This window comes from Oncorhynchus mykiss, chromosome 21 (assembly GCF_013265735.2).
Source record: "Oncorhynchus mykiss isolate Arlee chromosome 21, USDA_OmykA_1.1, whole genome shotgun sequence".
In the NCBI taxonomy this organism is placed as follows: domain Eukaryota; kingdom Metazoa; phylum Chordata; class Actinopteri; order Salmoniformes; family Salmonidae; genus Oncorhynchus; species Oncorhynchus mykiss.
The window spans coordinates 38658392-38670972 of NC_048585.1; the positions used below are offsets into that span (position 1 = coordinate 38658392).

Below are 12581 nucleotides of genomic sequence, written 5' to 3' on the forward strand. Positions count from 1 at the left end.
GACTCAGTGAGGGAGAGGCTGAAAACGCTTGCCAGTTGGTCAGCGCATGCTCTGAGTACCCGCCCCCAGCAATCCGTCTGGCCCCTTTCAAGGGTCCCACTCACATCGGCTGCGGCGAGCGTGACCACACATTTGTCCGGAACAGCCGGTACTCTCATGCAAGGCCCAGTGCCGCCTGCCCTGAAGTGAGTGTGTGTGTGTTTGTTTCAGTCTCTGTGTGTGTGTGTGTGTGTGTGTGTGTGTGTGTGTGTGTGTGTGTGTGTGTGTGTGTGTGTGTGTGTGTGTGTGTGTGTGTGTGTGATTTTTAGCAACCCCATTTAGTTCATAGAGTTCATAACTGACATGCATCTATTTGGTTGCTTCATGGTTGCCTCCACCATTCATGGATAAAAACCTCACAGGAAATGTGAAACGTATTTCTGGTTTGTTTGTCTGTGTTACAAAGTGCAGCTGTAACCGTTCATATGTGAATAAAAAACCTCACTGGAAATGCTGATGGAAGTAGGTATACAGCAACAGCCTATCTATAGCAACACCCTGGCATTTATATATCTAAAGCCTATCAGTTCTGTTTTTCTACACTTCTCACTGGTGTGTGTGTGTGCGTGTGTTCAGTTATAGACCATACAGGAACCTGGTTGAGATTCCACCATCTTAGGACCGTTTGTCTAAGTCTGCAGATGTAGCCTTTATTCTCATAGTAGCTATGAGAATGAAGGCTAACCCAGCGGGCAAAACTGGTTGAAATGACATCATAATTCATATAAAACTAGTTATAATGATGCCATTTCAACCAGTTCTGCCTATTTTGCCCGCTGTAAAAAATCCCTTTCTGACTAGGGGCTGGAGTTTTCCATTGGTCAGGAAAAACTCCTGGCTGTAACTATGTTCCGTGGTGAAGTTTCACCTAGGTAGATATTTAAGGTCAGCGTCCCCTTCCCCAATCCCATTAGTTTGAAAAATGTAAAACTGACCCAATATCAGCATCTAAGGGCAACTTCACCCTACTCTCTTGTATATAATTAGGTCCAGGGGTGTTTTCTGACCAGACCAGAAACAACTCCTGGCCCTACTATGACATTTACCATACAAACCTATGAATATATACTATGCCTACTGAACACAAACACATTACATACAATACATAGGTCTTCTCTTTTGGGTCAATACTCCTTCCTGATTATTTTGGGAGTCATGGGAGCTGCCAAGACAAAAATATAGTATGTTCCCTGATAAACTGCCAAAGGCTTTTTGCCCTGCCTGGTTTCCCAGTCTCTCAGGAAATCCAATGTATTTCATGCAACTGGACACAGTTTTGGGCACCGGCGCAGAATAGCCGTCGTCCTCTTGATCCCTGGTGTCGGCAGCTTTCAGATTTTTTATAGAATGCATCAAGTCTGTGTCTCAATAGTTTTAACTAGCTTCCTTTCCTTGTATCCTTTCCTGTTTCCATAGTTTCCTTTCCTTGTGTCTTCATAATGGTTCAGGTTCATGATGGTTCAGGACATGACAGGACAGGTGGAAGCAGTGTGGATGAAACCAGTCCTTTTAATAATCACTGAAAATAAAAGAAGATGAGACAACCAAACCGAGCAATTTTATAGTATAGAGACACAACCCATGTTTCAAGCAGCAGCACAAGCAGGAGCAGAAGCAGTGCCGGTTGGCTTCCTTCTTATGGCTGAGATCCCGTTAAAGGGATCGATATGAAGACAGCCAGTGAAAGTGCAGGGCACCAAATTCAAACAACAGATATCTCATAATTAAAATTCCTCAAACATGCAAGTATTTTACACCATTTTAAAGATACACTTCTTATTAATCCCACCAGAGTGTCCGATTTCAAAAAGGCTTTACAACGAAAGCATACCATGCGATTATGTTAGGTGAATGCCAAGTCACAGAAAAACACAGCCATTTTCCAGCCAAAGAGAGGAGTCACAAAAAGCACAAATAGAGTTAAAATGAATCACTAACCTTTGATGATCTTCATCAGGTGACACTCATGGGACTTCATGTTACACAATACATGTATGTTTTGTTCGATAAAGTTCCTATTTATATCCAAAAATCTCAGTATACATTGGCGCGTTATGTTCAGCAGTTCCAAAACATCCAGTGATTTTGCAGAGAGCCACACCAATTTACAGAAATACTCATAATAAACATTGCTAATAGATACAACTGTTAGGCATGGAACTTTAGATAAAGTTTTCCTTTATGCAACCGCTGTGTCAGATTTCAAAAAAGCTTTACCGAAAAAGCACACCATGCAATAATCTGAGTACAGCGCTCAGAGACCAAAACAGCCAAACAGATATCCGCCATGTTGTGTGGTCAACAGAAGTCAGAAATAGCATTATAAATATTCACTTACCTATGATGATCTTCATCACAATGCACTCCCAGGAATCCCAGTTCCACAATACATGTTTGATTTGTTCGATGAAGTTAATAATTTATGTCCAAATACCTCCTTTTTGTTAGCGTGTTCAGCCCAGTATTCCAAATTCATGACGCGCGAGCAGATGATCAGACGAAAAGTCAAAAAGTTCCGTTACAGTCCGTAAAAGCATGTCAAACGAAGTATGGAATCAATCTTGTCTTCAATTATCTTCAATAATGAATTCCTTTGTCTGTAGAAATGCAATGGAAAGCAAGCTAACTTTCACATGAATGCGCGTGGTCAGCTCATGGCACTCAGTCAGACCTCTGACTCATTCCTTTGTCATTCTCCCCTCCTTCACAGTAGAAGCATCAAACAAGGTTCTAAAGACTGTTGACATCTAGTGGAAGCCGTATGAAGTGCAATATGACCAATATCCCACTGTATCTTCAATAGGGAATGAGTTGAAAACCTACAAACCTCAGATTTCCCACTTCCTGGTTTGATTTTTTCTTAGGTTCTGGTCTGCCATATGAGTTCTGTTATACTCACAGACATAATTCAAACAGTTTTAGAAACTCCATGGTGTTTTCTATCCAAATATACTAATAATATGCATATCTTAGCTTCTGGGACTGAGTAGCAGGCAGTTTACTCTCGGCACCTCTGGGCACCTTATTCATCCAAGCTACTCAATACTACCCCCAGCCATAAGAAGTTAAGAGTATGTGAACATATGCTACTATTCTATCTTTTCCCTGATTAATTACACAGCATGTAAGAGGATTTGCCAATTTGAAGACCCTGTTGACATCTGTGACTTTGCATTGACAGTGGTCTAATAGGCTAATGCCTAGGCCTATATTGGATGAGGAGTTACACTCAGGCTTCCTGGTGCTAATGTAAATATTGCTGAGTAATAGGCCTAATGGGCAAGGGGTTAGGATAAGATAAGATAGATAGGGGAAGTGTAAACTCAGATGGCCCACAACAAATCTACTGTAGGCCTGTCATATTTCAATAGAAAACAATATAAATTGATTGTCCATCTTAAAAATATATATTTTACCTTTTTTTAACTAGGCAAGTCAGTTAAGAACAAATTGTTATTTACAATGACGGCCTACCCCATACCAATAAACACATGAATACAAACTGAATCTACATGCCGTGTTAAAAAAATATTCATAAACCGTTATAGCTGGAAATATATTTACAAAGTACAAACCAGTAATAGCCTACATATCCCAAAAGTCTTTGCAGGGTCCAATTTGACAATCGTCCAATCCGCGTCATGACAGCTCCGCACGTGACTCTGGGTGAAGTTCTTCCTGAGAGAGCGGTGCAAAACAGACTGACAAATCCAGGAACGGAGAATTGCAGTTTGTGTGTAAGTAATACAAATTACGATAAAAAATACCGCGGCGAATAAATTGGGTGGGCTTTTCGGCAGCTGTTGGTTGATGTTACGTTGTTCTGAGACGAGAGAAACGTTCGCGGTTGTGTTCTAAAGTAGCTGTCGGTTTGTGTTGGGCCTTCGCTATTTCCTGGTCGATGCTCGCGAGCTCATTCTATGGATGTGATGCACTGGCTCGAGTTTTGGCTTTGCGCTCTTGCTGGAATGGGGGGCAAAGTTGTAAAAGTTGTCTTAGTGTCTCTTTGAAGCCTTTATTTTGGAAACATTGCTTTCAGTTGGTGGTTATTTTTTGTGTTTACAATGTTATTTGAGCCGTAATGTCTAGTATTGAAGCAGAATGTTTTTTTATTTTCTTTCAGCGTAACATTGAAGCTAGTTTTGCATTCCATTTCTCCTTCACCTCACTTGATTTTGGGGGATCGGGCTAGTCGGCAAGCAGGAATTACAAGTAAAGTCAGTTAGAATACAAAACGTTCCCGAGATGAGTAACGTTAGCGTGATATGGTTTAAAGTCAAAACACTATTCGTTTCCCATATTTCTGCATTGCAAGTCTGAGTTCACTTGTGACAGTCCCGTGCTAGTGCTACTTTGTTGCTACAGTATTTGCCACTCGCACTGACACAAATGGAAAGTGGGGAGGTTGTCATGCTGTTGCGTTATTGTTGCAGTGATACATGTAACACATTGTATCATATTAGCATCGACCATGAAAGTCAACGTGATAATAATCTCAGAGCTTGAAATGAACATTATTGATTCATTAACGTTACAGACCTCGTGTGGATATTTTTTAGCACATAAATGTATCCAAATGGTTTTTAATATTGCATTCATCCAAAAGAGGTAACCAGAATATAGGACAGAATGCTTGACCCAAATGGCACCCTATTCCCTATATGGTGCGCTAAGTTTGACCAGGGTCCATAAAACTCTGGTCAAAAGTAGGGTATATGGTGCTATTTTGGATGTAAACAAGTGTTTGACCCACTTGCAGCATCAGCCTACAGTATGATAATATCAACAACAATGCAGGTATTGATTTAGCCCTTTTGGGGGGAGGTCTGTTTCTGTGTCTGTCTCTGTTGTGTTTGTGTGATGGATTGAATAGATACGAGTAGTTTGTAGTGATGTACTTACTGTATGATGAGGCTTGCTAAGCTAGGGCAGCCCCCTTGTCTCCCACTGCCTCCCACCCAGGCAGTGGTCACTTGTCAAATATTCTGAACAAAAATATAAATGCAACCATTTCAAATATGTTGCTCAGATACAGTTCGTATAAGGAAATCACTAATTTAAAATAAATTCATTAGGCCCTAATCTATGGATTTCACATGACTGGGCAGGGGCATAGGCCCACCCACTTGGGAGCCAACCCTAGCCAACCCTAGCCAATCAGAATGAGTTTTTCCCCTCAAAAGGGCTTTATTACAGACAGAAATACTCCTCAGCACCACCCCTCCCCTCCTCTGACGATCCCGCAGGTGAAGAAGCTAGATGTGGAAATTCTGGCCTGGCATGGTTACACGTGGTCTGCGGTTGTGAGGCCGGTTGGACATACTGACATATTCTTTAAAACAACGTTGGATGCGGCTTATGGTTGAGAAATTAACATAAAATTCTCTGGAAACAACTCTGGAGGAAATGAGAGAACTGCACATTTTAGTGACCTTTTATTGTCCCCAGCACAAGGTGCACCTGTGTAATGATTATGCTGTTTAATCAGCTTCTTAATATGCCACTAGCAGGGATAATAACACATTTGGGCACAACATTTGATAGCTTTCCCTGCGTGTGAAACATTTCTGAGATCTTATTTCAGCTCATGAAACATGGGACCAGCACTTTACATGTTGCGTTTATATTTTTGTTCAGTGTATATATTTGTCTGTGTCTAGCGGGTGTGTGTCAAACGTTTTAAATAGCGATGCTCTTTATCTCGACGCAGCGTAGCACTACCTCATTGGTACAGTATGTTGATGTGACCCGATGTTGCTATATCAGATATAGAGACTGGCCCTTTCAATTAAATGATTAATGTCTTGACTTATACCTTTAGCATTTAAAGGGACAATCCAAACTTTGACTTTTAAATCAGTGATGTATAGGCCTATCCATTGAAGAATGTAACCTATAAATGCCTCATGAGCTTAGCTCACCTGACTCCCAAAATATAAGCTGTATCACAACCGGATGTGATTGGGAGTCCCATAGGGTGGAACACAATTGGCACAGCGTCGTTCAGGTTTGGCCGGTGTAGGCCGTTGTTGTAAATAAGAATTTGTTCTTAACTGACTTACCTAGATAAATAAAGGTTCAATTAAAAAAAAATGTTTTACTCCATTGCTGCTAAACAATATAATAAACAAACACGGTTTAGTTTCAAAACATGGTTAAAATGAACAGTTTGTTCCCATGGATGGTCTGTCCTTGCATCCATATGAATTTGATAGTGGTTAGACCGACATTTCCCCATCCCTCAGCTGTTTACCAAAAAGGTGTCGGGGTTGACTGCTGTGTTCATTTTTCAAATCCCGGATTGCCCTGTTAAACTGACATCAACCAACCGTTGGTTGATATTCCGGAGCTGGAATAAACCAGGCTGAACTAGGCTATATGATGCTAAATATAACTCAAGTGGTCACTACTTCAAACTGTAATAGCTGCTCCTTGAGATGAGCGGTTTGATTTGTGTGGTGTAGTGTGTGTGTGTGTGTGTGTTAGGGTAGGGGTTTGAAATAATTTCACTATATGAATAGTATCATACATTTTTGTTGGATATCAGATATCCAAGGCAACTCTGCTACAGCCAAGGCTAGCTAATTTGTTGCATCCACAATGTTATTTATCATCCAATATAACAATGACTGTCTTGACTGGAGTAGCCTAGAGAAGCTAGTTAAGGATCCGCCAGTTGTTTTTTTTTTGTTGTCTAAAATGGTATACCCAAATCTAACTGCCTGTATCTCAGGACCTGAAGCAAGGATATGCATATTCTTGATACCATTTGAAAGGAAACACTTTGAAGTTTGTGGAAATGTGAAATTAATGTATGATAATATAACACAGTACAAAAAAATTGCATGTTTTTTCTTAGAGAAATGCCATAATGTATTATTCCAGCCCAGGTGCAATTCAGATTCTGGCCACTAGGTGGCAAATGTGCCTAATTTTTTTTATTAATAACTTTTCAAGTTCATTATTGTGCACTCTCCTCAAACAATAGCATGGTATTATTTCACTAATAGCTACTGTAAATTGGACAGTGGAGTTAGATTAACACAAATGTAAGCTTTCTACCAATATAAGATATGTCTATGTCCTGGGAAATGTTGTTGTTACTTACAACCTCATGCTAATCGCATTAGCCTACGTTAGCTCAACCGTCCCGCGGGGCACCCACCGATCCTGTAGAGGCTAGCTAAGCTCACTAGCTAGGCTAATTGAGGCCACATGCTGCACTTTCTCCCCAACCCCATTCAGATAAAACAGCCTACCTGTTGGTTGCTCGTTTTAGCCTACTTCTCTTTTTTTTTTAAGTATTAAGCAATTTTATTCCATCTTGCATTGCATTAGTGAACGTTCACTTCACTTGGCCAACATAAACAACAAGCTACCTCTCACTTTCTCCATATATTGCTAACTCTCTTTGTTCAGTATGTTTTATTGTGGTTTGCACCATGCATGTCATAAAAACTACATTAAAACGTTTTTTATTCAAATGAATAATTTAACATTTTTCTTTCAGCCTTAGCAGAATATGTAGAATTGCAGGAAACTTTTTTTGTCACTGCAGTCAACAGGAGGGCCTCTAAATTTTTCGGACAGCGACCGCATCATTGACCATGCTCATGGCTACACCTACCACCTAAGCTCCACGTTGCTCCTGAAAAAAAAACTTGGGAATATTCTTGTATGTAACAATACCACATGGATATTTTAATTTAATGTAGGAAAAAGTCTTTCACTGTTAAAATCAGATTAAAAAAGGCCTATTTCTCGGGCAAAAATGTAAAACCCACACAAGTTTCTGAAAACTAACGTTTGTTCGGATATTTGAATAACTGCACATCCGTGTGTGTTTTTTAAATATACCTCAGTTTGATTCACAGCTGTGTGTGTTGATATACACTGAGTGTGCAAACATCAGAAACACCTGCACTGAACACTTTCCATGACAGACTGACCAGATGTAAGTGCATTCAGGTGGCAGGCGCAACTGTTTGAGTGTGTCGAGCTGCAACGCTGATGGGTTTTTCACGCTCAACAGATTCCCATGTCTATCAAGAATGGTCCACCACCCAAAGGTCATCCAGCCATCTTGCCATAACTGTGGGAAGCATTGGAGTCAGCAGGGGCCAGCATCCATGTGGAATGCTTTCGACATTTTGTAGAATCCATGCCCCAATGAATTGAGGCTGTTCTGAAACACCTTCCCAATTAATTGTTATCTGCAAAGTAAGCATTAAACATTGTTGTGGACACATCTCATTCCAAAATCATTGGCATTAATATGGGGTTTGTCCCCCCATTGCAGCTATAACAGCCTCCACTCTTCTGGGAAGGCATTCCACTAGATGTTGGAACATTGCTGCGGGGACTTGCTTCCATTCAGCAACAAGAACATAAGTGAGGTCGGGGACTGATGTTGGGCGATTAGACCTGTCTCACAGTCGGCGTTCCAATTCATTCCGAATGTGTTAGATGGGGTTGAGGTCAAGGCTCTGTACAGGCCAGTCAAGTTCTTCCACACCAATCTTGACAAACCATTTCTGTATGGACCTCACTTTGTGCACGGGGGAATTGTCATGCTGAAACAGGAAAGGGCCTGCCTTTTGCCACGAAGTTGGAAGCACAGAATTGTCCCTTCACAGAACAGCGCAAACTGGCCCTAACCAGAATAGAAAGAGGTGCACCCAGGCCTCCCACTCAACTGAGCAAGAGGACAAATACATTAGTTTCTAGTTTGAGAAACAGACGCCTCACAAGTCCTCAACTGGCAGCTTCATTAAATAGTACCCGCAAAACACCTGTCTCAACATCAACAGTGAAGAGGTGACTGGGATGCTGGCCTTCCAGGCAAAGTTCCTCTGTCCAGTGTCTGTGTTCTTTTGCCCATCTTAATCTTTTGTTTTTATTGGCCAGTCTGAGATATGGCTTTTTCTTTGCAACTCTGCCTAGAAGGCCAGCATCCCGGAGGCGTCTCTTCACTGTTGACATTGAGACTGGTAGTGAGACTGGTATTGGTATTGACTGGTATTGAGACTGTGAGACTCTATAGTCTATACTGTAGCCTATTGCCTCTTTGATGACTTATGATTGGCCAACAACAAGTTACATGCTCATCTCTCGTAAAAGGAAAAGCAGCAGCATAAATCATAAATGTTCTCTCTCTGCACACTTGCGTTCGGATCTGTACAGGCCCCTCCTGACAAGTCAGTTAGAATTACACGTACCTGAGACCCGTAAGAATCATATCCAACCCTGAAATGTGACATTTAGAATTCTGGATCCGGACCCGCTCGGGTCCTGGATCGGGTCTCGGGTATTTGGGTACAGGTGGATCTGTGAAGACCTCTAATGTGGTTCTACTTTTTGGGAATAACCATGAGTGGAAACGGTCCCAATGACTTCATTAATCAATATTGATATCTTATGTTTTGTTCTCTGACCTCTCTCCTCTCCTTCTATCTTCTCTCCTTCTGTAGAGTCAGTGGAAGAAGCACTCCCCTGTAGAGTCATGGCCTCTGCATCAATACCAGTCTACAACCGCTCAAATAACCCCCTGGAGAACAGCTCTAGTCAGAATGTAAGGATCTTGCTCTCTTCCTCGCTTCTCTTTCCTTTCTCTTTGTCTTTCTCTATTTGAATTCAAAGGGCTCTGTATACTCGCATGTTATTTCTCAAACTCTCTCTGTTCTATGTTTTTTTTTGGTGGTTTGCAGCATATATTATTAGCTCTACTGATACCGTACTACCGACCACATCTAATAAGCTGTTTCATCGGTTAGGCTGAGCAGGGAAGATGATGGTGCCAGTCTACACTAATACATGCAAACTCTCATCTCTCTCACTTACATACTCGTATGCATTCACGCATCCCTCTACACCAGGAATCCCCAGTAGGTGGCCCACTGGGGATTTTATTTGGCCCCACAAGTTTTCTTTGCAAACATTTCAAAAAACCTATTTTCGCTTTGTCATTATGGGGCATTGTGTGTAGATAGATGAGGGGGATTATTTTTTTAAATTTTTTTATCCATCTGCAAACTCAAGTCAGTGACCAAACTTTTTAACCATGCATTTCCTAGGTTGCTGCTGTTACTAGCTACTTACCCTCTTCTGTCATTAATAAGTTATGGTGGCTCTACCTAACATCCATAGGCAGTAGTGCTGTCTTACTCACGGCTGTGTTGAAAGCTCTTATGTAGGAACTCTGTCTGTACAGTTCCGGCAACCAGCATGAAAGCAATTTATAGCACATAGTTTTTTTAGATCATGTGTCAGTTGGGTCAAATTCTTTTTAAACGTTCCTTCGGCCTTCCAGGATAGTGTACACGGTATAGAGTTGTTGTCAATACAGACACCCTCTGTCATAGATTACTCATTCCTATTGGCTCTCGAATCAGGAAGTCCTCGAGTGGCGGGCCAATAAAAACAGTGCTCTTATAGCATTGACTTGAGGGTTTTCCATGCATAACAAATGACGGCTAGGTACAGTACTATGGACACAAGTGTGGCTTTGTCGAGACCTAGGGAGGCTAGACGCCAAAGGAAACGGTGCCCCTTGCTAGACACACAAACACTCTCTCTCTCACACACACACACACACACACACACTCTCTTGCGCATGCGGATGTACACATGCTAAACAGTAGCCTCATTCTCTTTCTCTCCCTCTCTCTCGCATACAGTACATCCCTGAAGATTTAGTGTTTTGTTAGCTGTTACTCTTCCTGCGGTCCAAACAGGAACAAAACCACACATCATAATATAACAGTAGACTACATCATAAATAATACAATTCATCATAATAAAACAGTAGGCTACATCATAATACAATACATCATAAAACAATAGCCTACATCATAATAATACAATACATCATAATAAAACAATAGGCTACATCATAATAATACAATACATCATCATAAAACAATAGCCTACATCATAATAAAACAATACATCATAATAAAACAATAGGCTACATCATAATAATACATCATCATAAAACAATAGGCTACATCATAATAATACAATACATCATAATAAAACAATAGGCTACATCATAATAATACAATACATCATCATAAAACAATAGGCTACATCATAATAATACAATACATCATCATAAAACAATAGGCTACATCATAATAATACATCATCATAAAACAATAGGCTACATCATAATAATACATCATAATAAAACAATAGGCTACATCATAATAATACATCATCATAAAACAATAGGCTACATCATAATAATACAATACATCATAATAAAACAATAGGCTACATCATAATAATACAATACATCATCATAAAACAATAGGCTACATCATAATAAAACAATACATCATAATAAAACAATAGGCTACATCATAATAATACAATACATCATAATAAAACAATAGGCTACATCATAATAATACAATACATCATCATAAAACAATAGGCTACATCATAATAATACAATACATCATAATAAAACAATAGGCTACATCATAATAATACAATACATCATCATAAAACAATAGGCTACATCATAATAATACAATACATCATCATAAAACAATAGGCTACATCATAATAATACAATACATCATAAAACAATAGGCTACATCATAATAATACAATACATCATCATAAAACAATAGCCGACATCATAATAAAACAATACATCATCATAAAACAATAGGCTACATCATAAATAATACAATACATCATACAAGACATTGTGCAAATTTGCACAGCTCTTTTATTAAAAATGTACAATATTAAACAATACAATATTACAAAATAGTGTAGTGTGTGTGTCTTCACAGTCCGTGTTCTACTGTACTGTGAAATTATTTTTTTATCTGATTGTACTGCTAGCTTGAGTTAATTGATGTGTAAGAGTTCCATGTAGTCATGGCTCTGTAGTGCTGTGCGTTTCCCAGCCTCTCTTCTGGACTTGGGGACTGAGAAGAGACCCCTGGTGGCATGTCTTGTGGGGGTATGTACTATATGGGTGTCTGAGCTGTGTGTTAGCTGTTTGAACAGACAGTTCGGTGCTTTCAACACGTCAATACCTCTCACAAAGACAAGTAGTGATGCAGTCAATCTCTCCTCCACTTTGAGCCAGGAGAGATTGACATGCATGTTCTTAATATTAGCCCTCTGTGTACATCGAAGGTCCACCTGTGCTGCTTTGTTCTGCGACAAGTGTAATTTGCCTATGTCCATCTTTTCAGCACTTGACCATATAACTGGGCTGTAGTCCAGGTGTAATAAAACCAGGGGCAGTGGGACTTGCTTTGTGGAATGTGATGTCAAAAAAGCAGAGCATCTCTTTATTACGGACATACTTCTCCCCATCTTTACATCCATTGAATCTATATGTTTTGACCATGACAGTTTACAATCTAAGGTAACACTAAGTCATTTAGACTCCTCAACTTGTTCAACAGCCACACCATTTATTACCAGATTCAGCTGGGGACTAGCACTTAGTGAATGATTTGTACCAAATACAATGCCCTTAGTTTCAGAGATGTTCAGGACTAAGGCTGTTGCGG

The 12581-nt window shown here is 40.1% G+C and overlaps 1 protein-coding gene across 3 annotated transcripts in view; it reads left to right on the top strand.

Moving 5' to 3' along the window:
• The first annotated feature begins 3692 nt into the window (after nt 1–3692).
• LOC110500343 (myotubularin) overlaps nt 3693–12581 on the top strand; it is a 58719-nt gene continuing 49830 nt past the window's right edge. For 2 of the 3 annotated variants that reach the window (XM_021577659.2, XM_021577658.2), the window contains exons 1-2: nt 3693–3776; nt 9510–9610. In XM_021577659.2, coding sequence (XP_021433334.2) covers nt 9542–9610 — 69 coding nt within the window. In that variant the 5' untranslated portion in view covers nt 3693–3776; nt 9510–9541. The remainder of the gene's footprint in view (nt 3777–9509; nt 9611–12581) is intronic. The other variant, XM_036957768.1, reaches the window with a different exon arrangement.